Source organism: Salvia splendens, chromosome 9 (genome assembly GCF_004379255.2).
Source record: "Salvia splendens isolate huo1 chromosome 9, SspV2, whole genome shotgun sequence".
NCBI lineage: Eukaryota > Viridiplantae > Streptophyta > Magnoliopsida > Lamiales > Lamiaceae > Salvia > Salvia splendens.
Window position 1 is genome coordinate 1,688,251 of NC_056040.1, and position 25,971 is coordinate 1,714,221.

At 37.0% G+C, this 25,971-nt stretch overlaps 4 protein-coding genes and 2 non-coding genes across 7 annotated transcripts; 5 read left to right on the plus strand and 1 right to left on the minus strand.

Annotated features, from left to right (window-relative positions):
- The first annotated feature begins 543 nt into the window (after positions 1–543).
- Positions 544–4,942, plus strand: LOC121748800 (zinc finger CCCH domain-containing protein 11-like). Its single transcript, XM_042143325.1, has 8 exons — positions 544–881; positions 997–1,081; positions 1,270–1,410; positions 1,495–1,592; positions 1,961–2,149; positions 2,278–2,408; positions 3,478–3,577; positions 4,503–4,942. The coding sequence occupies exons 1-8, from the start codon at positions 711–713 to the stop codon at positions 4,692–4,694; spliced, it is 1,107 nt and encodes a 368-aa protein (XP_041999259.1). The 5' UTR covers positions 544–710; the 3' UTR covers positions 4,695–4,942.
- TRNAH-GUG lies at positions 2,718–2,791 on the plus strand. The gene has a single exon. It is a non-coding gene; the product is annotated as a tRNA-His (tRNA).
- On the minus strand, positions 3,078–3,151 carry TRNAH-GUG. Its single transcript has one exon. It is a non-coding gene; the product is annotated as a tRNA-His (tRNA).
- A 553-nt stretch (positions 4,943–5,495) lies between the features above and the next one.
- On the plus strand, positions 5,496–8,079 carry LOC121749533 (60S ribosomal protein L4-like). Its single transcript, XM_042144099.1, has 2 exons — positions 5,496–6,647; positions 7,753–8,079. Exons 1-2 carry the CDS (start codon positions 5,544–5,546, stop codon positions 7,864–7,866), a joined length of 1,218 nt encoding a protein of 405 aa, XP_042000033.1. The 5' UTR covers positions 5,496–5,543; the 3' UTR covers positions 7,867–8,079.
- Positions 8,080–13,914: 5,835 nt separating this feature from the next.
- LOC121747399 (AP2-like ethylene-responsive transcription factor TOE3) lies at positions 13,915–16,983 on the plus strand. Of its 2 annotated transcripts, none has more exons than XM_042141432.1 (10): positions 13,915–14,724; positions 15,062–15,087; positions 15,165–15,195; positions 15,291–15,378; positions 15,460–15,605; positions 15,724–15,768; positions 15,850–15,953; positions 16,045–16,184; positions 16,299–16,409; positions 16,559–16,983. In XM_042141432.1, the coding sequence occupies exons 1-10, from the start codon at positions 14,258–14,260 to the stop codon at positions 16,751–16,753; spliced, it is 1,353 nt and encodes a 450-aa protein (XP_041997366.1). In that variant the 5' UTR covers positions 13,915–14,257; the 3' UTR covers positions 16,754–16,983. The 2 variants fall into 2 exon arrangements, with proteins under 2 accessions (XP_041997366.1, XP_041997367.1); XM_042141433.1 differs by having other exon boundaries at positions 16,048–16,184.
- A 2,880-nt stretch (positions 16,984–19,863) lies between these two features.
- Positions 19,864–25,846, plus strand: LOC121747309. Its single transcript, XM_042141325.1, has 8 exons — positions 19,864–20,221; positions 20,644–20,805; positions 20,885–21,154; positions 21,323–21,360; positions 21,445–21,570; positions 22,178–22,328; positions 22,409–23,076; positions 23,271–25,846. The coding sequence occupies exons 1-8, from the start codon at positions 20,146–20,148 to the stop codon at positions 25,608–25,610; spliced, it is 3,831 nt and encodes a 1,276-aa protein (XP_041997259.1). The 5' UTR covers positions 19,864–20,145; the 3' UTR covers positions 25,611–25,846.
- The last annotated feature ends 125 nt before the right edge of the window (positions 25,847–25,971 follow it).

Sequence of the window (25,971 nt, forward strand, 5' to 3'; positions counted from 1 at the left end):
AAAATAGTGCATACTCTTCAGGGATGGAGGGAGTATAATTTGATTCCATCAGATGTAATTATGCAAGTGAACAACTCCATATTATAGCTAGTCTAGATAGGATTTGCATTGGGCCTAAAATACAATTTTACGACAGCCCAAAAAGTCGAATTTGTCGGGATTAATCAACTTCCTTTGTAATCATGTTATAAACGCCGGTGCTCTTATATCATAATTAGAAGTCCTGATGCGATGAAGGGGGGAAATTTTTTTTCAAACTTTAATATGGAGTAATCAATTTAATGTTTCAACCATATTCTTTCTCACGCTAATAAATTTATTTATCTACATGTAACATGATTACATATTTTCACAAATTATTATGACTATATAGTTTCACAAATTATTAATATATCATGGGCTTTGAATATAACCATGAGAGCCCAAATCTCAGAGCCCAAATCTCCAAAATCAGGCCCTACAACAAAATTAAGAAAGTCCAAATTGTTACAAAACCGTTAAACTGTAAAAGGGTAGTAATGTAATTCACAACATTCCGTAGCTTCGACAAATCCTAACTCTCTCACAGAGAAAACCTCATAGTCACAACACCCCTCATCCTCTCAGCGCCACGCGTCCCCCGCCATTTTCACCAGATTCCGCCGCCGGCGCTGATTGGAATCGCCTCAATTTCATCGGTTATCGTCGACATAATTCTCAATTGATCGGAGATGCCGCCGAAGCAGAAATCGAAAGCGGATTTGGCGAAGAAGCAGAAGATAATCGAGGACAAGACGTTTGGATTGAAGAATAAGAACAAGTCGAAGAACGTCCAGAAATACGTGCAGTCTCTCAAACAATCGGTTGAGCCCAAGCCCGACGCCAGCAAACTCAACGCACAGGTCGAGCTGCGATTCAGTTTGATTATTGATCTTCTTCACCCTTGTTTGTTTCCTTTAGCTTTATATGATTGACGATCGCTGATTGCGTTTTGTTGGCGATCTTGTGATCTGACAGAAGAAGAAGGATGAGGAGAAAGCTAGAGAGAAGGAGCTGCAGGAGCTGTTCAAAGTTGCCATCAAACAACCTAAAGTTCCTGTTGGTAAGTTTACCTAATTTGTAGAATCGTTCTGATCATGTTATATCTCTGAAGCTCACAAAAATTTATTTTATTAACTAATACGTATTGAAGAATGGAGACGTTTTGCTTGATTTATAAATCTAAATTCATTTGAGAAGCTGGAGAATACTGTTTATGTTTTTCAAATCTCGTATGATTGTTGTTTGCAGGCGTTGATCCAAAGTCTATTGTGTGTGAGCATTTTAAGGTGGGACAGTGTGCCAAAGGGTTTAAATGCAAGTTCTCTCATGACCTGAATGTGCAGAGGAAAGGGGAGAAGATAGATATATACAGTGACAAGCGTGATGAAGGTCTGTAATTGTACAAAAAGTTTTTAGCTTTTAAATAATTTGGATATTTTCTGTTCGGTTTTGATCTCTAACTTCTGTTAGCAGATGAAAATGGCACAATGGAGGATTGGGATCAAGAGACTCTGGAGAAGGTTGTTGCCTCCAAGAGCAACGAGTACAACAAGAATAAGCCTACTGATATAGTAAGCCCTCTTCCATTATGGTCCCTATTAAATCCCTGATGTTTTTCATGAGAATATTACTTTCTGAGTATCGCTAGGTTGCATCATATATTTGTATCGTATATATAGATATGCATATCAATTGGTGAGGTTAGAATATTTTTTTATGGTTCTATTTGGAAGCACTTAAGAATGTTTTGGTTTGTATTGAGTATCTGATTAATTGCAAGACAGCCTCTTTTTTAAGTGAAAAAGAGGAAGTTTTAACTCTTTTTGAGAAAATTTTCATCTTGCTTTTATTCTAGAGAGACTCGGAAGCTCTATCTTCTGTGCATAAATAATATTGGAAATACCAGTTCTAATTACCTTCTTTCTCGTTTTCGTTGCAGGTATGTAAATACTTTCTGGAAGCAGTGGAGAAGAAGCAGTATGGTTGGTTTTGGGCTTGCCCAAATGGTGGTGAAGAATGCCACTACAGACACGCCCTCCCTCCCGGATATATTTTAAAATCTCAAATGAAGGCTCTTTTGGAGGAGGAAAGTAAAAAAGTGTCCATAGAAGAGGAGATAGAAAATGAGGTATGTCTACAAATGCAGTTAAAATATTGGGTTTTCAAATCAATTTATGTCAATTTCTTTAGCTTTGCCCATCCTTCTTTAAACCAAGATGTAGTATCGATTTGAACAGTTCTTTATTCTCTTTTCAGCGTGCAAAAATAGCCACTACGACTCCAATGACTCCGGAGTTATTCATGCAATGGAAGATGAAAAAGATAGAGGCTAGAGAAGCAAGCCTGGCTGCAGAGAGGGCAGACCGAGCAAAGAATGATCGCATGAGGCAAGTATTTCTAAGTGAATACTTGTTTGCTATTCTCTAATAACATTGGGCTTTTTCTTTTTTTGTTCTAGAATAGAGATATCATTCCTCAAGTGTACTGGACTTTTTTTTTGTTCCGGATTTAGGAAAAACGCATGACCCTCATGCGTCACCCATTAATGAAACGCATGAGCGTGATGCGTTTTATGGTAAGACGCATGAGCGTGATGCGTTTTTCAATTTTTTTTAATTTTAATTGAAAGACGCATGAGGGTCATGCGTCTTAGGGTAAAACGCATAAAACTCATGCGTCTCTCTTCAAAACATCAAATGGCTTTGTAGTTCAGTGGTAAGAATGCCACATTGTGGCTGTGGAGATCTGGGTTCGAATCCCAGCTGCCACAATACAATTATTTTTCATGCCATTATTAATGATATATAGTGCTACTAATTTAATAGAAATGCATATTTAGTCCTTCAACTTTTGTCAATTCTCTCTAATTATAAACATCTTAACAAAATTAGACTTATTTTATAAATTTTTGTTATTATTTTTCATGCCATTATTAATGATTTATAGTGCTACTAATTTAATAGAAATGCATATTTAGTCCTTCAACTTTTGTCAATTCTCTCTAATTATAAACATCTTAACAAAATTAGACTTATTTTATAAAAAAATAATTGTATTGTGGCAGCTGGGATTCGAACCCAGATCTCCACAGCCACAATGTGGCATTCTTACCACTGAACTACAAAGCCATTTGATGTTTTGAAGAGAGACGCATGAGTGTCGTGCGTTTTACCCTAAGACGCATGACCCTCATGCGTCTTTCAATTAAAATTAAAAAAAATTGAAAAACGCATCACGCTCATGCGTCTTACCCTAAAACGCATCACGGTCATGCGTTTCATTAATGGGTGACGCATGAGGGTCATGCGTTTTTCCTAAATCCGGAACAAAAAAAAAGTCCAGTACACTTGAGGAATGATATCTCTATTCTAGAACAAAAAAAGAAAAAAACTCATGAGGGTCATGCGTTTTTCCTAAATCTGGGTATTTACTTAACCGAGCTGCCTTGTTTACCAGTGGCCGTGAGCTCTTCCTCCTAGATGCCAGCATATTTGTTGATGATGCTGAAGCATATGACAAGTACCAAAGGGAGGATGAATCAGATGTAGATCAAAAGGTAACCGTTCCTTGTTTCAGCTTTTATGTTTAACTTTATTGCACCTCAAAGTTGGTGAATTTAGTAAATGTTTGACTTGAACTACAAAGATAAAGATTAATATTTTTAGGGTCAATTGGTGCAAAAGACACAGCCTTTATCTGTCTTTACAATATTTGCACAAGTTTTAAACGTTGCAATTACAACACCATCTTTTAATTTTCGCAACCAGAATCTAATCACTTTTAACTTTACACGTGAAACAAACTTTGCTGCGAAAAGTGGGGATGTTGAAAATCCAAAATATTTGAAAGTGATGTTGTAATTGCTACATTTAAGGCATGCAAAAAGAAAAAGTTTGGGTAAAGATTGTGTCTGTGGCATTTATAGCCCATAATATAACCTCATATTTTCTTAATTCTAGTTATTGTTTCTTTTGAGATGGGAATTCCAATCAGTAGAATCAAGGATAAGTGAATTTAAAAAAGGTGAGCCAATATTAGTTCGCTGTAAATACAGCCTTGATGCAAAAGAACTAATTGTTACATAAAACAGCAAGTATTTATGTCATCCTATAGTACTAAAGGTAAAATGGTAGTATATCATCTTGCTGCTATCTCGTTACAAATTTATAGATTTGTAATGCATTCTTTGAGGAAACCACAGAGATGATAAACCATTATTAAACGGATTGGACTTATTCTATATAGCAGAACTTGTGAAAAAGCTAATTTATCGACCAATTTTAAAGGTTGAGAATCTTATCAGGTCTAATCCTTGCCGAAGAGCATCATACTATGATGATCTCTCAAGATTATTTCTCCTGTGTTCCTGTCTTGCTATGATTGAGCATCAATTACAATTGAGCATACTACTCCTTCAAATCCAAATTCCTGCTCGGTGTTAATAATATTGCAATATGCTTAGCATTGCTCACTCATTTCAGGTCAATAAGGATGCACCTACGGACAGGCCTAGTTCATCCACATCGACCCTGCGGAGTGCAACTGATCACGATGACGACAACAACGGTGATGTTGACGACGACGATGATCTGGACATGGATGAACTAAACGAACTGGAAGCTAGCCTTTCGAAAACAACGTTAGAAATCAAAGAACCAGCTGACAATGTGTGATTCCTGGCTAGACGGTAAAGTATACGCCCGTCTTTAACTCAGCTCCTCGGCGGTCGAAGAATGCTGCTCATTTGCAGCGGCCACCTCTGCTGAAAGCTGCATTGCGTGTGTGAGAGAGAGAAAAGAGAGATGGGAGCTATGATTTTCTTGTGCCTCACTTTGTTATAGTCTATATATTGCTAAAAATCTCGTGTATTTTAATCTTATTGGAGGTGTTTGGTTATATATAATAAGCTGGTTCCAATTTAGGAGTTGATGTTAATATTATTGAAAGATGCTTAGCGTCATTTTGGAGTTCATTGGTTGCGTTTGCATTTGGTGATTAAGCTTAAATAAATATAAGTAGCATAAGGGGCGTTTGATTTGAAAGATTGTATCTTGGATTAAATATGAAGGACTGACTTTGGTTCATAATCATGAAATAGTTAGTTATAGCTAACCCTTCAACTAAAATAATTTGGTTCATAATCATGAAATAGTTAGTCATAGCTAATCCTTCAACTAAAATAATCTGACAATTCAAAAATAATCTGACAATTCAATCTTAGATTATATTTTAGTTTGTTTTTCTTGTTGCATAGCTGATTCTAAATCAATTATCAATTATTGAATAAATATAAATGTAATTATGCAATTATCAACAAGATTAACAAACCAAATAAGAGATTAATTCTTTTCTATATTCATTACCCTAGACCCAATTATGAATAAGATGGCCCAATTAAATGGGCCAACTCAAAATGGGCCGAAACCCTACATAAATATACAGATATTTAGCCATCGCTCCATTTCATTCCAAAACCTAATTTCTCACTCCACCCAAAACCCTAGACCTCAAAGCTCGACGAAATGTCAGCTGCCGCCGCCCGCCCCCTCGTCACCGTGCAGTCGCTGGAGAGCGACATGGCCACCGACGCCAACTCCGTCCCCCTCCCCGATGTCATGAGAGCAGCGATCCGACCGGATATCGTCACATTCGTCCACGGTCAGATCTCGAAGAACGCTCGCCAACCCTACGCCGTCTCCAAGCGCGCCGGCCACCAGACCTCCGCCGAATCGTGGGGAACTGGTCGTGCCGTCTCGCGTATCCCCCGTGTCGCCGGCGGCGGAACGCACCGTGCCGGACAGGGAGCCTTCGGGAACATGTGCCGCGGAGGGCGCATGTTCGCGCCGACCAAGATCTGGCGTCGCTGGCACAGGCAGGTGAATGTGACGCAGAAGCGCCACGCTGTTGTTTCCGCGATTGCTGCCTCCGCCGTTCCGTCGCTGGTGCTAGCTCGCGGTCATAAAATTGAGGAGGTGCCGGAGCTGCCGCTGGTTGTTTCCGACGCAGCTGAGGCTGTGGAGAAAACCAGCGCAGCGCTGAAGGTTTTGAAGCAGATCGGAGCTCATCCGGATGCGGAGAAGGCGAAGCACAGCCAGGCGATTAGGGCGGGAAAAGGTAAAGCACGTAACCGCAGATACGTTTCCAGGAAAGGTCCACTTGTGGTCTACGGAAACGAAGGGGCGAAGCTTGTGAAAGCTTTCAGGAACATTCCTGGAGTTGAAATTGCTCACGTTTCCCGCCTTAATCTGCTGAAGCTCGCCCCAGGAGGCCACCTCGGAAGATTTATTATCTGGACGAAATCTGCGTTCGAGAAACTCGATTCGATTTACGGCACATTTGACAAGGTTTCTGAGAAGAAGAATGGATATGTGTTGCCGAGGGCAAAAATGATCAATGCTGACCTGGCTAGGATTATCAACTCTGATGAGGTGCAGTCGGTTGTGAAGCCGATTAAGAAGGAGGTGAAGAGAGCGCCACTTAAGAAGAATCCTCTGAAGAATCTTCAAGTCATGCTTAAATTGAATCCTTACGCTAAGGCTGCTAAGAGGATGGCTCTTTTGGCTGAGGCGCAGAGGGTTAAGGCCAAGCAGGATAAACTTGATAAGAAGAGGAAGCCAATCACTAAGGTAATTCAAATGTTCTGTTTCTATTTGTTCATTTATGTTTATCATAGTAATATTTCATTTTACATATGTGCTCTTAGGGTTGTTGTTTTTACCTATAAATTTGGTAGTTATTTTGGAATTGTGTTGGTTTAGCATGTTTCTGTACCTGTGTTTGCCTCTATTGCAGATGATTGATGGTATATGTAATGCTAATTACTTATTTCTGTTGAGGTTTCATATTTGGTGTAAGGTGTGCTGATTGTTTTTACTCTTGGTGTTTAATTGTCTTGTTTGAATCACTGCTATATTATCTGTATGCTACTATATTTTTTGTTATATGTAGTTGGAAGAATCACCTTGAATGTAACATAACTATCTGTTTGGTATTGTTTTGGGTCTGCCTTTATTCGTTTTAGTTTTTGCCTTAGGCTTGTTATCAGTTTAGTTGGAAGAAGCACCTTGAATGTAACATTACTATTTCTGTTTACTATATTTGTTTTAGTTGTAGCAAATTATATCCGGATCATTTATAATGACCAGTCATCTGTAGATGTGTTTCACCTTAATCTTGTTATTGATATTACATTGTAGGAACACTTTGAAGGAAACATTACTATTCGTTTGGTATTATTTCTGTTTACTTTATTCATTTGAAACTTTTAGTTGTACCAAATTGTATCTGGATCGTTTATAATGATCCCGCAGTTGGAGATGTGTTTCTGCTTTGGCTTGTTATCAGTTTGGTATCACCTGCTCTATGATAGACTGGCTATGGAATATGTAATAATAACGTACGGTCCCCTTATAATAGTAAGTTCCACTCATGTGTTTTTATCAACACTCCCGTCATCTGAATTTGGTTGCCTCTGGTTTTAAATTTTGATTTCTTTGCTAAATCATCCTCTATAGGGTTCCCTTTCAGTAATTTGTTTGTGTCTGATTGAATATTTATTTTGTATTGCTTTGTTCTTGTTTGTGAGAGTATATATCTGAGATTCTGTGGGTCCATTTGCATTTCATTGGTTCATTCTTGCTTGTATCTCAAAGCCGAGCATCCTTGATGCAACCTGGCCGGTAACTTACTTGCCCAGTGTATCTTGCTCATTCGGTTATTTGTGTCTTGCAGGAGGAAGCTTCGGCGATCAACTCAGCTAGCAAGTCATGGTATAAGACCATGATTTCAGACAGCGACTACACCGAATTTGAGAACTTCACGAAGTGGCTGGGTGCGTCTCAGTGATCAAAATCTTGGTTTTCTTCTGTAATAGTCTTTATATTAATCTTGAACTCAGTTACTGTGGGTTTTTCGAGCTCTTGTTAGGCATGGTTTTGATTGTGTGGGGATAAAGATGACTACTGGAATAACTTTTCTATCTCAGGTTCATTTCTTTATTCCCTTGTTAGTTTGAAAATTTTTGGTTTAGACACTATATCAAGTATTTTTACCTTATTATTGTTGTGTGATTACTATTATTTGCATCCTTTTATCCTGAATTTTATATTATTTCTACTACTATTGAATTGAATTTTATGATTTCGTATCTGTTTTAATATTTCGAGAAACTGTTTTATTAGATCCTTATAATGTCTGTATTTATATGTAGTTTAATGTTTCAATATAATACTTAATGGATAGACATATTCAATAGTTCATTTTATAGGAAGATTTCCAAATTCTATGCTGAAATAATAATATTCTTTAATTTTTACTCCTAAGGTAAATCTAATTTGATACTCCTATTATAATATTTCAAACTCCATCAACTAAATCAACAGTTCTACCTAATTTTGGTCCCTAAACTAATGCTACTACTCTTATATCTTTGAATGTATTTAATAATTCGCTTTGGTGTACACTACTATTACTACTCCAATTTCAATCCATTGTCATTTTTGGACGTCCAACATTTAAAGACTCTAAATATGTTTTTTTCTACTTTTGGTAAATAAAGTTCACAACACATTAACTAACATTTCATTATAAAATTAATATAAAAATGAAATTTACATTCCACTAACATTTTCACAATTTTTCTATTCATTTTTAGGTAAAACTGTTATATTGATTGAAAAAATATATATCTATATTTCTAGCTTCCTCCTCTCTATCAGCACTTTGTCATTGGCAATTCAATTTGAGACAACAAAGTTGATTGTAAGACAGATAATGAGTACTCCTGCTATAAAATAATACTAACAATATTGAATATTCTATGTGTTTCACTCTTAAGGTAAAACTGTTATATTAATGGAAAAAAAATCATAGTAGTAGTCTCCCCCTCCCCTACATAAATTGATCTGCACTTTATCAATGTCAATTCAATATGAGACAACATAGTTACTTCAATCATCTCATTTTGTCCTTTATAATATCAAATTTAAACGTAAAAAAAATGCAAGAATAATTGAGTTAGGGGTGTTTGAAAAAAGATTGGGAATGTTGCTTTTGTTAAGGTTATTCAATTATTCCTCGGTATTTATATTTTATTCCACTTTACATGTGTCATCTGCTCAACCCCTCAAACCTTGGAGCCTATCTCTTCCAATCACGAATTTAATTTAAACAAAAAATTTCAGTAAGTAAAAATGATTATAACTCCTATAGTCCTAATTCGTAATATAAAATGAGTATGTGAAATTCGAACTTTAAGAACTTTTAACCGTTTTATTAACCTGACTCTACGTCCTACACTATTCAATTGTAACAATTTTTGTTATTTGAATATCGAGGATTCACAATCGCTTTTGAAATTAATGTGCTATTTATTAGGTGACCACAAACTTTTATGATAATCTTTCTCATAATATGTGACACATTTTACTGAAAAATCCTTAATTATGTAAAAATTCAATATCATGTAATATGCACCACACCATTTGGGAAGATGTATTAAAAATCAAATATGCACGATACATGTCACTAGTATAATTAAGATTTGTATAGTATAGGGGTGTGCATTCGGGTTTCGGTTCGGTTTTTTGTCAAGACCGAACCAAAACCGAAAAACCAAATTTAGTTCAAAATCCAAACCGAACCGAATCCGAAAAACCAAAAAACCGAAACCGAAAAACCGAAAACCGAACTTAAAAAACCGAAAAAACCGAAAAACCCGAAAAAATAAATATAATATTAATATATATATGTGTGTGTAATTTATTTTATTTTATATATACTAATAGAATATTTATATATAATATAAAATTAATAATACATATAATATATATAATATAGTAGAATTTATTAAAAGAATATACTATATATTATATATAATATAATATATTAAATTAATAGAATATATATATAATTCGGTTTTTCGGTTTTTCGGTTTTTTTCTTCGCCCGAACCGAACCGAACCGAAAAACCGAAATTTTTGTATTTTTCAAAACCGAACCGAACCGAAAAACTGAAATAACCGAACCGAATTTCAAAATTTCGGTTTGGTTCGGTTCGGATATTCGGTTTCCGGTTTTTTTGCTCACCCCTAGTATAGTATGAAGAATTTAATAAATCAATGTAATATTTGTGAGCTTTTAATTATAAAGGACTCGATATTTTTGTAGTATCAAAGTAAGACTTATTATGTTGTTCTCTTATGCATTCTAATTACTCGTACCTAACTGGGCATTTGTACTATATGATTTTTATAAGAATAGTGTACTAACTAATTAATGTCATTATTATTTTTTGTAAAATTTGTCAAGTTTAATGAAAACTCATTCATGCATGAATTAATCAATTAAATAGTACTCCGTATGTACTAAGATCCATTAAGTAGTCAAATAATTCTCCTCTACTTTTTCATATGACTAGAATATTTAAACATCATTGTCAAGGAAAATAAATGATAATAGGAGTAACTTTATTTTGTCGAAAATCAAAATCGAATTCTCAATTTCTTTGCCAATTTTAGTTTCGTTACCTGTCGAACTGAGATGGAAAACTGATCTTTTCTAACGTATTGATTTCATAAGCTTTGTTGGTTATTTTTCACTTTTCAAATTAAAAAATATAGAAAAATCAAAATAATCTGTTCAAATAATATTTCGAGTTCAAATCTATTGTAAACTTTTGATTCTAGACCAAAATCAGCCGATTGAAGAGTTGCATACATTTATTAGTAATTAAATTTATAGTAGTAATCATTTTTTCTAATTTTACTGTTTGCTTTATTTTTAGTTATTTTTATTGGTATTATTTGATTGGTCTTCACAATTTAATGATTATCAGTGCCGGGCCCACGTGTCACTCATTGCTTTCTCCCCAAACGCGGACCATCTTACTCTTCCCGTTCTACCACGCGCCACCTCATAGATTTGCTTTGTGAGGATACAAATCTAACGCGCCACCTCATAGAAGTGATCATTTATTTGAGTCGATCTTCACCCAAAACTGTGATCACCACGCGCCACTGTCTTTCACCCACTTTATTTAAGAAAGTACTCCCTCCGTCCTCCAAATTTTGTCGCAGTTTGACCGGACACAGATTTTAATAAATACTCTCTCCGTTTCTCCATAGTTGAGTCATTTTCCTATATACTAACTTTTTTCTCTTTCTTACTTTGCTCTCTCTTACTTTATTATCTCTACTTTATTCACTTTCTACTTTATTATCTCTATTTTTTTCCCTCTCTTACTTTTTTATCTATTTATTTAACACATTCAACATCCTTTTTTAAACTTCGTGCCGAAAAGTTTTGACTCAACTATGAAGAAACGGAGGGACTATAATGGAAAATGAATTAAAAAATTGGTATGGATGGGTCATAACTGCCTTAAAAGTCATAAACTTTCATCAAATTCCGCCTTTTCCCACGAACTATAAAATTGGCGTATAATGTCACGAACTTTGTCGGGTTGCTGGTATCTCCCATTTTGACCCGACCCTATGGTTTCCGGATGAAAATTAGCTTGCGTGACAAGCCTGAAAGCTGACATGGAGATCGCATTGCGGGTGGTGAGAGAGGGTGAAACTTTGGGTGGTAAAAACGACACTGAGGGTGGTAAAACGACATCGTTTTCTACAGTTAAACGACGTAGTTTTATGTATAAACCCACTGCGGGTGGTAAAAATTTTCCGACTGAATGGTTGGCACCGCCGCCGGAGGAGGTTGCAAAGAGGGTGGTGAGAGAGGGTGAAACTTTGAGGGAGGGGAGATCGAGCAGGAGATTTTATAAAGATTTGGGTTCGATGAATCCCGTCTCACCGCCCGAGCCGCCTCTGCCACCGGCGGAGGAAGCTCCGCTACCGGAATTCGAAGAAAGTGGGAAATGGAGATGAGAAAGAGGGCGGAAAAAGGAAGACGAGTAGAAGATAGATTTATAAACGTGTGAAACACAGAAATCTCATCGCGACGCCGCCGCCACCGCCACCATCACCACCTCCACCGCCGGCACAGAAATGCAGTAAGAGTGAGAGAAGACGTGGCGGCGTATTCAACAAAGTCTTCTTGAATTCTCTCTACAGCAAAAAGAAGAAGGAGAAGCAGAGACAAAAAGCGTAGAGAATATGGATTCTCTCCTCCAAGAAGCTCCTCCGCCGTTGAGTTTTCGAATTCCGCCGCCGTTGCCACCTCCTCCACCGGCTCCCTCGCTTCAGAGAGAGAGAGAGAGAGTAGGTCAACTAATTGCGGTGGTGGTGGAGTCGGGGCCGATTGCCGGTGACGGTAAGGATGAGGAGGAAGAGAGTATATGTAGGGATGAAGAGTGGTTGAGGATGATAAAACACAGCATCTTAAAATTTGGCATCCACGTCATCCACTCAACACACACTTGGCAGCTACATCAGCTGAATTCATAGCCGGAAAATCCGCCATGGGAAAACAGCAACCGATCGTAAAGTTCGTGACATTATAGGCCAATTTTATAGTTCGTAGGAAAAACTGGAATTTGGCAAAAGTGTATGACTTTTAGGGCAGTTATCTATACTTTTAAAGTATTAGTTTTATAATAAAATGTGAGTGAGAATAAATTAGTGAAACGTGGGGTCTACTATAAAAAATGGTAAAAAGTGAAATGTGACAAATTTTGTATGACGAGCAGAAATATGAAAAATATGACAAAATTTAAGGAATGAAGGAAGTAATTATGTAAGGCAATTGCAGATTATAAATGCTACGGAGTACTACGTCCTAAACATTAATCGTTTATAATCTTAATTTAGGTATCGCCATGTTTCTAAATATCCTCAAAATCAACCTATTAAAAGGAATATACGGATGAGTATAACAATTTTTCATTGTTAAGATATTATCACAATGTATTTAATATTAGTATTGTTTTTATATGCTTCATTTGTCCCAACAAACATGAAATGTTTGTTTTTTGGGCGTGAGATCTTATATAGTGTTGTTTTGTGAGTTGGGACATCTCCAACGCAGCATGGTATCGCGACTGCTCACCGTTGTGCTTGTGCCGTCGGCACGGTCATGCCTCTGCGGCGGATACACGCGCCAGCCCACGTGGGCTGGGTGTGACGCCCACTCGCCCTCCTATAAGTGGACGCCGATTTAATACATTTTATTATTATATATTTTTTTAAAAAAAACATGAAAATAAGTAAAAATAAAAAAAATTCTACTAATTTTTTTTCCACTTCCCAGAATAGAGCCATTTATGACCTTTTTCCATAGCTCCGTCTCAACTCATGTGATTGATTTTTTTCCGTCGTTGTTTTATAAAAATGATAAATAGTTAAAATGTAAACAAATTAAAGTAAGAAAGAGAATAATGTAGAAGAATACTTTATTTTCTATTTACTTTAACTATATCATTTTCTCAAAACACATGTCGAAAATTAGTCCATCACTTGAGCTGGGACGGAGGGAGCAGTATTTAGCCATAATTATTCTTTTTATTAACTCGTATTTCAACTTATTAATTGAAAAAAATTATTTCACCCAACATCTCATAAACCAATTGAATTACCCTTCACTTATTTAACATTCAAAGTACTGCACATTATATAGTAATCATTTTTTAGCACATATATTGATATAAAGAAATATTTTATCCATTATTATCTTGCTTTCTATATAAAATTTAGGAAAATTGTAATTAGTGAATTAAATGGAGATAGATTAAAGCAATAGGAGATGAGAAAGTAACACTAGAGATAAGAAAGTATTTTAAAAAGTAACATTCCTATTAAAGAAAATAATAATTTAATTCCTATCAACTCGAATCGCAATACAGATACTTAGTTAAGCAAAATGCTAATAATTGTCATTATAATATTAGTATTAATAAACACATTTATCTTAATTTCGATTATCTTAGTTGTTTTGCATTCTAATTTTTCTCCAAATATCTCCTTTCTCTCTCTAGACTGAAATTTACTATTTAGCCGGAGTTGGCTCTTTCGTTCATTTCTCCACCTTTAGCCTCTTCTCTCCACCTCCCTAGAGAGAGAAGGCAGAAAAAGAAGAGAGAGAAGCACCGCACAAAATTCTCTGTTCACTGCTTTCCTATTCAATCACCAATCGATACAGTGTTTACTGTATCTCTACGCCTCTAGAAATGCCATAGACTGCAATTATTCATTCCTTCTCCACCATTCATCCGCTCTCATTCGCTCCGCGCATGCATTTTTCGCCGCGAAAACACCTGCGCATCGGTGGATTGAAATACAGCGATGTTCAACCTCAATCTGGCCATTGATCCTCCGTCGCCGACCGCCGATCGAGCCGAAACGGCGTCGGATATGCACTTCGTTCAGTCCGGCGATCACGTGGAGTATTCCGGCAGCTCGAGCTCCTCCGTTGTTAATGTGGAGACGTCGAGCACCGCCGGCGATGAGAACTCGCTCTCGGTAGGTTTCGATATATGGAAGAGCAGCGGCGAGTGTGAAGAGAGCGAGAAATCGAGCTGCGGTTACGTGACGAAGGAGTTTTTTCCGGTTAAATTCGGCGAGGGGCGGATGCAGTGCTTGGATCTCCCCGAGAAGAGCTGTGAACTGACGGAGCAGAGGATTCTCGCTCAGGAGCAGCAGCAGAAGCGGCAGCTGGTGAAGAAGAGCCGGCGAGGACCGAGGTCGCGCAGCTCTCAGTATCGCGGCGTCACGTTCTACCGCCGCACCGGACGTTGGGAATCGCACATTTGGTATCGTTTCGATACACTTGTTTTGGCAGTTTTAAAATTATGAAAATGAAAATTTCAATTTCGATAAACATTGTTCAGATGATCAGTTACAGTTTGTTATGAGTGTACATATCGATGGATCTGAAATGAAATCTGAGAGCATGACTGATTAGGTAACTGATTGTATGCGCCAGCGCTACAATTTATGATTTTCCAAATCTGAATCGATGCTTCTGTTGTTGATCGGTTTCACTTGCTTGATGATCGTGTATCCTTTTCATGACTTAGAATTGTTTTCTGTGTAGTAGTAGTTTCACTTGTTTGATGAACTGAAGGTTTATCTATGTGATTGGTACAGGGACTGTGGCAAACAAGTTTATCTAGGTAAGAAGGTTTAATTTACTTAATTTTTCCTCATTGTGTTGAACAACTGTTTAACGTGTACTGATATTTCGGAATAGGGGGATTTGACACTGCACATGCTGCGGCTCGGTAAGAGAGTTCATTCTGAGTTTGAGGTCAAAAAATCTGAGGTGTAAGGAGTTGTAGTTGATTGAATTTTGTGAACCCTCGGGTTCTAACTGTAGGGCATACGACCGTGCTGCAATTAAGTTTCGTGGATTAGATGCAGACATCAATTTTAATGTCAGTGATTATGATGAAGATCTTAAGCAGGTTTGTTGTGATTTCTCGGCGTATCTTTTGCTAACTGGAAGGCTTCTGATGGTTGGTCCCTTTTGTTTCTGTAATCAACAGATGAGGAACCTAACTAAGGAGGAATTCGTGCACATACTCCGCCGCCAGAGCACAGGATTTGCCAGGGGGAGTTCGAAGTATAGGGGAGTGACTCTGCACAAATGTGGACGATGGGAAGCTCGGATGGGGCAGTTTCTTGGCAAGAAGTCAGATGCCTCTAAAACCACTCGCATTTCGTTATTTCAAGGATCTTTCATTGATCATTATGTGGTCATTTTCAGAAAATCTCGTATTTAGCAATAATGAGCAATGTTTTGTGTGCAGGTATATCTATCTTGGATTGTTTGACAGTGAGATAGACGCTGCAAGGTCGACATTAGCTTCATAAGTTTTGCTTTCGACAATTTATCTAGCATAATTCTCTTAAGCTATTATGGTATTGTGTTTCAGGGCATACGACAAGGCTGCTATCAAGTGCAATGGAAGAGAAGCAGTCACCAACTTTGACCCGAGCACATATGAAGAGGAGTTGAGCTCTGAGGCACCCGTTGGAGGTAAATACATTTGATGCAACGCCTACCATTTCCTTGTGATATGACCTATGTCTCAGTTGTTGATTTACTCGTTTTCTTCTACCTTGTCCAGCAGGCGATATGCACAATCTGGATCTAAATTTGGGCATTGCTCCCCCCCCTGAAAGGGCCCACTGGGATATTCATCATATGCAGACGGAAAACTTTCAGATCAACTATGGCTCAAACAATCTGCCGGAAAACGGACTAAAGGTAGTAGTTCAGCAGTATTTATGAATTATCTGCTGGTTAGGATATTTCGGAGATGTTTCTCTCTTATTACACACGCACAGCGCTTGCTGCGTTAATCTTTCATTGTACTTGCAGGGTTCTGCTTCAGCCTCTGTTGCAGCTCAATTACCCCAGGAATATGGAAATGTATGCCAATACCCTCTCATGTGGAGGGGAGCTGATTCCTGTTTTCGTCCCGTTTATACGGTACTAGTTCTTCAAACAATGACTCCATTCAGACATCAATGATTTTAAACTATTTCATTTGTGATGCTAGTAAAACAGCAGTTCCGTCATGATAAGTTGATCCTGATGATTTTAAGCTGTTACATTTTTTTTATTTTTGGTATCTGCAGGGAACAACAATAGGGAAGCTTGTTGAAGTTGATCCTTCAGCAAATTGGACAAAGGATCATCATCCCTCACCGCTCTTCTCTACTGCAGCATCATCAGGATTCGCTACTTCGTCGGCTGCCATCCATCATCATCAGTTGCCTACGCCCCCGCCTGTCACCACTCTGAACAATGGATCTCATCTCTACTGGAGGTGATCCGTATGTGACAGGGCATCACCAAAACTGGAGGATGATCAGTAAGCACGAACGATCTAGGTTCTTATAAACTGAGACAACCACTTCTTCTTTCCACTGTTTGCCATTACACTGCTTCGATATTTGATGATCTTGATTGTTCATTTGATTTCGAACTCAATTGAGCTCTGCTGATATGTTTATGGAACTGTGATTAGCATGAAATCTAGATGGCCTATTTCTTGATGATACTCGTACATAATCACTTTGACAAATTCGTTGGTAATTTCGTCATGGAGTTTATTAGGGTATCCACATCTGCGTGCTTAGACATTATTAAGCGCGCTGCTGCTGCAGCAAAGGGTAAAATTTTAAATTTAAAGTATGTTTGAAATAAACTACTACTACTACTACTATATTTATAGTATGAGTTTAATCAGGAAATAGAAAATACTGGTAATTTCGTCATGGAGTAATGTGCTGTTTTTTAACCTGAAACATTAAAAATGAGTGAATCATAGTACTAGTGTTTATGTTTGCTGTGCTCCAACGTGGTAGCATCAGTATGGACCTGTCCATTCATCAAGAATTTAATGGATTGTAGGTAAGTTCCTCCATTTACTCATGTACTATGTTGGTGACTTGTTGTTCACTCTTGTTTTTTTTTCTTGAATCATTGTTTTTATGGTAATTCTCGGTGAATTGACAAACTTACGGTAATTTTGATTTTGGACACCCACTATTGATTTGTTCTGATTTTGCAATTAATCAAGATTTTGACAATGACATGATTTAATGACTTATTTATATGTCACTATGGTATGTCAATCAAAACAACGTCACATTGTACATGGTGAAACGTCTTATTCTACTAAACTAAAAAATTGTATTTGTTGACTAACTCCATTTTATGTCTCCTTATTAGTTTCTCGTTTCCCTCCTTCTGTTAAATTCTTTCTTAATATAAAAACTAATTCAACAAATGAATTTATTTAATTTAATAACGTTGTTTCACAGTCTGAAATGTGACACGTTCTGTTTGATGCCCGGTAGCACCACATAAGTCATCAAGCTATGCCTATGTCAAAATCTTGATTTGTTGCAATGTCAGACTGAATCAATTGTTTAATTGTAAGGACAGAACATATTTATAGTTGGATAGTTTAAAAAGGGGAGAATTAGTATAAAAAATCATAAATTTTTACAAAAATTTGGTATTTCTCATTGGCTTTGAAAAGTAATTTTAAAAGTGATAACTTTTTGGAATTTTGTAGATTTTCAAGTTAAAGTTTGTAGCATAAATTTTTTTATATGGAATTTGATGAAAATTTAGAAAATTACTGTAACCGTTTTTATCCACAATGTCATTGCCTACCATCAATGTGTAATCTCATTATTACTTCGAGTGAGTGAAAATGGACTGGACAAGTGAGAGCATTATTGGAGTCAGTAAAAATGAAGGTGAAAAATGTGGATACTGTATATGTGGTGAGGTGTCATTCTCCCTCCCCATATAAAAGGGACCTAGCTTTAGCCTTAGCCACTATGCTTGATTTAATTTGATGTTGACAATGCTCTTTAACTTTCTTGTCTCTTTCACTTTTTCACTACCCTTAAATCTTGACTATCTATCATGTTTTCTTAGGTTGCATTTGATTTTTGTTTTAACGATGGAGGCAGGACGATGGTGATGTAATAATACTTCATGTCCAATGTTGATTTAGTACTTAATATTGAATATTTTCAACGAAAGTCGACTTGAGATAGGAACTACTAATCCCTTTTCTTAAATTTTATCACATTTTGACCAAACACGAATTTTAAGAAATAATAATGGAAAGTAAATTGAAAAAGTTAGTGGAATGTGAATACTATTTTTAAATATTAGTTTTAAAATAAAAATATGAGTGAGAATGAATTAATAGAATATATGGTCCACTAATAAAAATGGTATAAAGTGAAATATGATAACTTTTATGGGACGGGTGGAATTGAAAATATGTGATAAATTTTCAAGGACGGAGAGAGTAAATATGATTGTTGTATAATGGGCCAAACCCTAAATATAGCAAAACTCTATCTCAGCCCAATTTTATTTATTATGCCCAATAGATATAATTTATTGTTTAGCAAGATATATACACAAATTAAATATACCTTAATATTTGTTACAATAAAGGTTTATATAGGTGTGCATATGGTATGTATGATCACATAAGTTGGTGTAATGTTTCCAGACTTTTAGTTTATTAAAGAAGGTACTCCGTACATCTCATGAGAGTAACATTCTTTCTGTTTTACTCTATCCCACTACTCCACAAGAGTATGTATTTTCTAATTTTGAAAACTTTTTTCTCTTTGTTAAGGTGAGTTCATTTTTCACTTACAATACTTTAATTACTTTTTCTTTCTATCCATTGCTTATTTTGCCAATTATGCATTAAAATTCATGCCCAACTAAAAACACATACTATTGTGGGACGGAGGCTGGAGGGAGTATAAAGAAGGTGTAATGTTTATTAAAGAGGGTGAAATGTTTCTAGACTTTTAGTTTATTAAAGAAGGTACTCTCTACATCCCATAAGAGTATGCATTTTTTTTTCCTTTTTAGTCTATCCTATAAGAGTATGCATTTTTTAAATATTAATTTTTTTTATTAAGTTAAAAATATATTAATCACTTATATGAAATGAGCCATTAGAATATGAATATGAATATGAATATGAATATGAATATGAATATGAATATGAGTTATTGATAAATAATTTAGTACTAAACACTTTATTATTACTCGTGGTTTCGATGAAGAAATAAACATGAGAAGGAAAAGAGTGCAAATATAGAAGATATTGGGAGAAAATTTAAAAATAAAAGAAATGTATAAAGTAGTAATAAAAACATATCTTTGTTATATAAACATCTCTTTGTAGTAGTAATTTTTTGTGTGAAATTTCACTGTATTACTATTTCTTCTGTTATTAACTATTTAGAGTTATTGATCCATACAAAATAAACAAAATGAAATAATACGAGTCACAACGACTATGTTAATTTTTTAATTCTCTATTAATTTTAATGAACATAAATGATCTTCGATATTTTCCTTCAATAATGAAGCCATGCGTAAAAAGAGTTTGGACTTCGAATTTGGATGTGAATAGGGGGCTTAAATCAATTTACGGAAACATAAAGGACTATTACGTAAACAAAGTGCTTTTCTTTAAAAATAAAAAAATATTCCATTTTCAGAAAACCGCCTTCTCAACAATTCAAAAAACTAGCTCGTTTTGCGCTCTTCTCTCTCTCCAAATTCTCCCACTCAATCATTGTTGATAGTTCAAATCCAAGATCTAGATCGAAACAAGGAACTCGCGGAGCAGATAGGAGTCCGTTTCTTCGATTCATCGGAAAAAATGGAGAACGGTGGGTGTCAGGAGATTGATCTCGAACTTGAAGCCGACGATCTCATTGGGGATTTTCAGCTCCCAGGTTTTTGTCTTTAACTTTATGGCTTCTTATTATTATCGTATTTGAATCTATTCATGCGTAGAGAAATTCTAGTTTTGAGGTGCTGGAGCTGCGATGGTGTTAATTTCCTCATTCAGTTTTGGTTTGGGGATTAATAGACTTTACTTTCCAGTCATGCTTGCCGATAAGTACTTCAATTAAGAGATTGAATAGTATTTAATTCAAATGAAATACTCTAACTTATGCCAATGAATTTTGAATTTTTTTTACATTAACAGGCAAAGATCATAAACTGTGAGTAAAATCAGGGTATTTTACAGTAGCAGTGTTCATTTCATAGTCTGCTATAGAGTTTTCATTTTGTGTTTAGCTAGCAAGGATTTGTTTGTAACTATTTTTGATTGAATTTGTTTGCTATAAGCATTGACTTTGAAACATTGCAGAAACTGTGGATGCTATAAAAGTAGGTGATAGTGTTGGCTTTGATGTGAATGATCGTTTGCCCGAACTGCATGAGTCGTCAGAACCTGAAAGAAAGCAAAGAAATGGAAGGTATAACATGCGAAAAAGCCTAGCCTGGGACAGTGCCTTCTTTACAAGTGCAGGTAATCTGTCAAATTCCCGGCCTTTATAGAATTCAATTTTTTGGAACTCGATTGATAGTATACTTTTCTGAACTTTCAGGAGTGCTAGACGCAGAAGAATTATCGAGCATGATTACCAAACCAGATAAAAAGGAAAAGCATTTGTTACCAGGGATTCAAGAAGACCTTACAGGGTCAACTGAGTCTATCTCCACTCTTCAAAGTGATTGTTTGACTCTAGAAAGCAATGAGGATGATTTGTTTATGGACATTAGAGCTTCCATCCAAAGATCCAGTAAGAAAGCATCCAACTTCACTAATTCAAGCCGTAAGCTACCATCTATGGTGCTAGATGGCACTGCCCTTTCATGTAAGCAAAAGATGTTTCTATTTGTGATTTTCCAGTCTCTTTTCACCTCTTATACAACAAAGATCTGTTCAGCTTGGTTTGTGATCATGTCTTTTGAATTTTGATTAACTTGTTCATGTATTGGGCTCCAAATTTTGCATATAATACTAATATTATATTCAAATGCAGCCCCCAAGAAGGAAGATTGTGTTTCTCCTCAAAATAAGGTAAGCTTGGTAACCAAGAAGTTACTGATTGAAGTTGAGTTTCTTGATTGTTTTAAACTTGGTCCCTCTACTTCAAATGTGCAGTGCCCAAAACCATGTGTCAAGAAAACTAGTGGCCTGCAGACTGTCCGAATGTCAAAACCTCAGCTAAAACCAATTGGGAAGCTAGCACCAGGAAGACCAATCAAGCCGAATCCTGCTCAATCACAGGTGATGTTACCATGTTATTGCATATCTGTGGAAAAAATTACTGCTTTGAAGCCACTTCTATCTATTATATTTGCAAAAAGGAAATTTGACTTACCTTGCTTACGTTCACATCCTGACAAACTTAAATGCTTAACATTGTGAACATATACTCGCTGTCTATATGCTATATTTCTGTTGTTTCTTTTCAGATCACTAGCCATTTTACTATTCTAGTCTATCACTATTATGAAAGTGTCTATCCTTACAAAATTCGGTATACTTAACATCCTTGCATATTTCAACTTACGAGGATAATATTGAAAAACATTTTGCTATTTGTAGGTTTAATTTATTTGATACTCCATAAGATATATCCTTTTGTATCAGTTTTTAAAAGAAATGTAACAAAATTAATTTAGATTACTTTTTTTTAAACTCATAACTTTTACATGCACTACGCGTACTGTTTTGCTAGTCATATGAAATGTTTGATAAGGGCACTGGTTCTAGTTATGCTAATTGAATTACAAGGGAGCTCTACATGATCTTTAGACTTGATAGATTTGTGCCTTTGCATGCTCCGAATTGTACTGTAACTTAAATAATTGACACGAACCATATCAATTAGGCTGGATCTACTGGTAAATCTGGAGAGATGAATTCAGTCGTTCCCAAACGACTCAAAACCATTAGCAGTTTTGTTCCCTCCTCAACTGCAGCAACGCGAGAGTCTGTTGGGACTAGTCGTCTCAAACCAGAATTTGGAAACTCTAGACAAGGTAACAAAAGGGTTAACTGTTAAGAACATTATGTTTTGATGATGAAGCATTTTCTGATTCTGCCATTGTTAACTTGACAGGATCTGTCCCTGGCAAAGTCACTCAGCCACCCAAAGTATCGGCATTAGGCGGTACTAGAAAGGTGCAGCCAAAGCCTGCTGTATCATCAAAGTGTTCTTCAGTAGGCTCTTCAACTACAAGTAATGTGCCTTCGACAAGGTCCTCTACTTCAAGTGACAGCTCTATTAACACATCCTCTGGCAAAGCTACTAAACCTACACTTATGGTTGCAAGACGAAATCTTGGAAAAAGCACCACCAGTGGTCCTGGCCCCTCTGGTTCCATCCCTAATACTCCATCAAGAGCTCTACCAAAGAACAAACTGCCAGCTTCCAATCTTTCGGCTTATCTGAAGTCCACTAAGATTTCCTCAAGTGTCTCACCAGCCAGTTCAATTAGTGACTGGTCTTCAGTGTCATCAACAACATCTTCTGTGGTCAACCTACGATCTAGTAACTCAAGGAGCAGTATAGATACCAGTTCTTGTAGGTCAGGGGATGGTGATAACCTGCGTTCAGATCCAAGGCATATGGTAGCAGGTCGAAAGGCTGAAAGACAAGGAATCCAGGGAGCTATCTCAACATGTAACACTTCAAAAAAGTCCACAACAACATCTGGTACCCTTCAAGCTCCTGTCATACCATCAGGATTACGATTGCCATCAACGAAATTTGGCTATTTTGATGGGGTTAGTCCTCACCTCTTTAACATTTCTTAACATTAATGGACATAGTTATGCATGATTTTATGAGTTAGTTTTCATTTAATCAGTATGTCATGTCATTTGCTCACAAATGTTTGCAACTGGAACACTTCTAGCTTTTCTTTTCATGGATCACTTCCTTAGCTATATTGCTAAAATGTTATGACTTGCATCTGCAGTCATCGTCTCGCACTCCTGATGGAAATCAGCCCTCTCAATCTACATTGCACCCTGTGATTCCCAAGAATGGTGCTGCTGCATCCACACCAACTCGAAGCTCAAATGGGAAACTGAAAAGTGTGAAGGTTCCAACGGCTAGAATGCCAACTTCTTTGGCAAACTTAAAGTCTCCAAAGGCTGCATCTCCTGCCCCATCTCATGAAAAGTCACATGCTTTGGTAAAAGCATCTAGTGTTTCAATGGATGTGACTAATTCTTCTAGCTTATCTGCTGGAGTTAAAACTAGTGTAATTGGAGAAACTTATCAAGAAGCAGTGGAAGTTCAGGCTTATATCGAAGTTGTCACAGATGCAGGTGCTGACGACACAGACAACTTAGGCAAATTGAGGTTGACTAAAAACATGACCATTGAGGATATTACAACTGCTACTGCTGATGATAACAATGCTTTAGCCTCAGAATCCATCAGTCAAATTGGGGATGGTCTGGTTATGCTGGATGAGCTTAAGATGAACTCAGTTTCAACTTATGAAGCAGTAAAGAAAGATGAAGATCCTGCTAAGTATCCTGATGAAGGGGTCACTGGAGACGAGACAGGCATATGTGAAAAAATTGAGCCATACGGTCAGCTTCTTACTGATACATCAGAATGTGCGCTCTCTTCTACTACAGATGCCTCCGAGGCTGCAGCCTGCAGATCACCTATTTCTGTCAATTTCTTCTGTGATAGCCCAACAAAACTCGTTATCCCGGTTGCAGTTGCAGAAGATACAAGTGTTGTATTTCCTTCTTCAGGTTCAGAATGTATTGAACAAATTGACAGTGATCTAATCAAGGACAAGCCTGAGAAGAATTTGATTCCAGCCTCTGGAGCAAAGGAAAAAGAAACTACTAAATGTGAAAGGGAAATAGGATTAACAGAAGGGAACAAAGGCATACATCAGGAGCCAAACTGTCAACTTGTTAGTGATACATCAGAATGTGCACTATATTCTACTGCAGCTGCGTCCGAGGCTGCAGCCTGCAGATCACCTACTTCTCTCAACAATCTCTCCTGTGGTAGTGAATGTGTTGATAACCCAACAGAGCTGGTTATCCCGGTAGCAGTTGCAGAAAATATAAGCGTTGCCTTGCCTTCTTCAGGTTCAGAATATTTTGTACAAATTGACGATGGTCTAATCGAGGACGAGCCTAAGAAGAATTTGATTCCAAACTCTGGAGCAACAAAGAAGGATAATGATCCTACTAAATGTCAAGGGGAAAGAGGATTAGCAGAAGAGAACAATAGTGATACATCAGAATGTGCACTCTATTCAATTGCAGCTTCCTCCGAGGCTGTAGTACACAGAAGCCCCTTTGCTTTAAAGAATTTCTCCAGCAGTAAAGAATCTGTGCTCTCTTCTACTGAAACTGCATCCGAGGCTGCATCCTGCAGATCACCTACTTCTCTCAAGAATTTCTCCTATCGCAGTGAATGTGTTGATAACTCAACAGAGCTGGTTATCCCAGTTGGAGTTGCAGAAAATATAAGCGTTGCATTTCCTTCTTCAGGTTCAGAAGATATTGTACAAACTGACTATGGTTTAATCATGGACGAGCCTGAAAAGAATTTGACTCCAACCTCTGGAGCAACAGAGAAGGAAAATAATCCTACTAAGTGTGAAGGGGAAGGAGGATTAACAGAGGAGAACAAAGGCGTACATCAAAATGATCAGGAGCCTAACTGTCAACTTGTTAGTGATTCATCAGAATGTGCACTTTATTCTACAGCAGCTGCCCCTGAGGCTGCAGTAAACAGAACCCCGCTCTCTTCTACTGCAGCTGCCTCCGAGGCTGCAGGCTGCAGTTCACCTATTTCTCTCAAGAATGTCTCCTGTGGTAGCGAATGTGTTGATACCCCAACAGAGCTGGCTATCCAAGTTGCAGTTGCAGAAAATATAAGCATTACATTGCCTTCTTCTGGTTCAGGATATATCGTTCAAATTGACGATGGTCTAGTCAAGGATGAGCCTAAGAAGAATTTGATTCCAACATCTGGAGCAACAGAGAAGGAAAATGATCCTCCTACTAAATGTGAAGGGGAAGGAGGATCAACAGAGGAAAACAAAGGTGTATATCAAAAATATCAGGAACCGAACTGTCAACTTGTTAGTGATACATCAGAATGTGCACTCTATTCAACTGCAGCTGCCTCCGAGGCTGTAGTACACAGAACTCCGTTTGCTTTAAAGAATTTCTCCTGCAGTAACGAATGTGTTGATAAGTCTACAGAGGTGGCTATCCAGGTTACAGTAGCAGAGAATGCATTGCCTTCTTCTGAGGAGAAAGAGAACAGCTGATCAGTGAAGGTTGCTCTTGATGCAAATGAAGCCATTTTCGCTTGAAGTCGCCTTAAGAACTGGCACAAAGAGAAGGATTTATTTCTATTTATGAGTTGCCAATACTTGTTCTCTTACTTTCTTTTCTTCTTCTCTCTACTCAAAAAAGTCTTAGATTTGATCTTACTGCTGTTGATTGATTTGCATATAAAAATTCCAACACAAACCAATTGGATTTATAAAACAGTTATTTGGTAGATTTGGCTGTGAATGTTTTTGTAGTCTTTATGTTTCTAATAGACTTCGATCCATGTACATAAGACATAGCTGTGTTTATCCTTGCATGAAATTCTAGTTTGTCAAATTCCTACCCTTGCTAGAA

Bases quoted from the DNA above. Each gene is read 5' to 3' on its own strand.
- LOC121748800 (XM_042143325.1), top strand. From the start codon at position 711: ATGCCGCCGAAGCAGAAATCGAAAGCGGATTTGGCGAAGAAGCAGAAG. The intron at 1,593-1,960 runs GTAAGCCCTCTT...TTTTCGTTGCAG, and splicing joins AGAATAAGCCTACTGATATA to GTATGTAAATACTTTCTGGA. The intron at 2,409-3,477 runs GCAAGTATTTCT...CTTGTTTACCAG, and splicing joins GCAAAGAATGATCGCATGAG to TGGCCGTGAGCTCTTCCTCC.
- LOC121747399 (XM_042141432.1), top strand. From the start codon at position 14,258: ATGTTCAACCTCAATCTGGCCATTGATCCTCCGTCGCCGACCGCCGAT. The intron at 14,725-15,061 runs GTATCGTTTCGA...TGATTGGTACAG, and splicing joins CGTTGGGAATCGCACATTTG to GGACTGTGGCAAACAAGTTT. The intron at 15,954-16,044 runs GTAAATACATTT...TACCTTGTCCAG, and splicing joins CTCTGAGGCACCCGTTGGAG to CAGGCGATATGCACAATCTG.
- LOC121749533 (XM_042144099.1), top strand. From the start codon at position 5,544: ATGTCAGCTGCCGCCGCCCGCCCCCTCGTCACCGTGCAGTCGCTGGAG. The intron at 6,648-7,752 runs GTAATTCAAATG...TGTGTCTTGCAG, and splicing joins AGAGGAAGCCAATCACTAAG to GAGGAAGCTTCGGCGATCAA.
- LOC121747309 (XM_042141325.1), top strand. From the start codon at position 20,146: ATGGAGAACGGTGGGTGTCAGGAGATTGATCTCGAACTTGAAGCCGAC. The intron at 20,806-20,884 runs GTAATCTGTCAA...CTGAACTTTCAG, and splicing joins TGCCTTCTTTACAAGTGCAG to GAGTGCTAGACGCAGAAGAA. The intron at 21,361-21,444 runs GTAAGCTTGGTA...TCAAATGTGCAG, and splicing joins GTGTTTCTCCTCAAAATAAG to TGCCCAAAACCATGTGTCAA.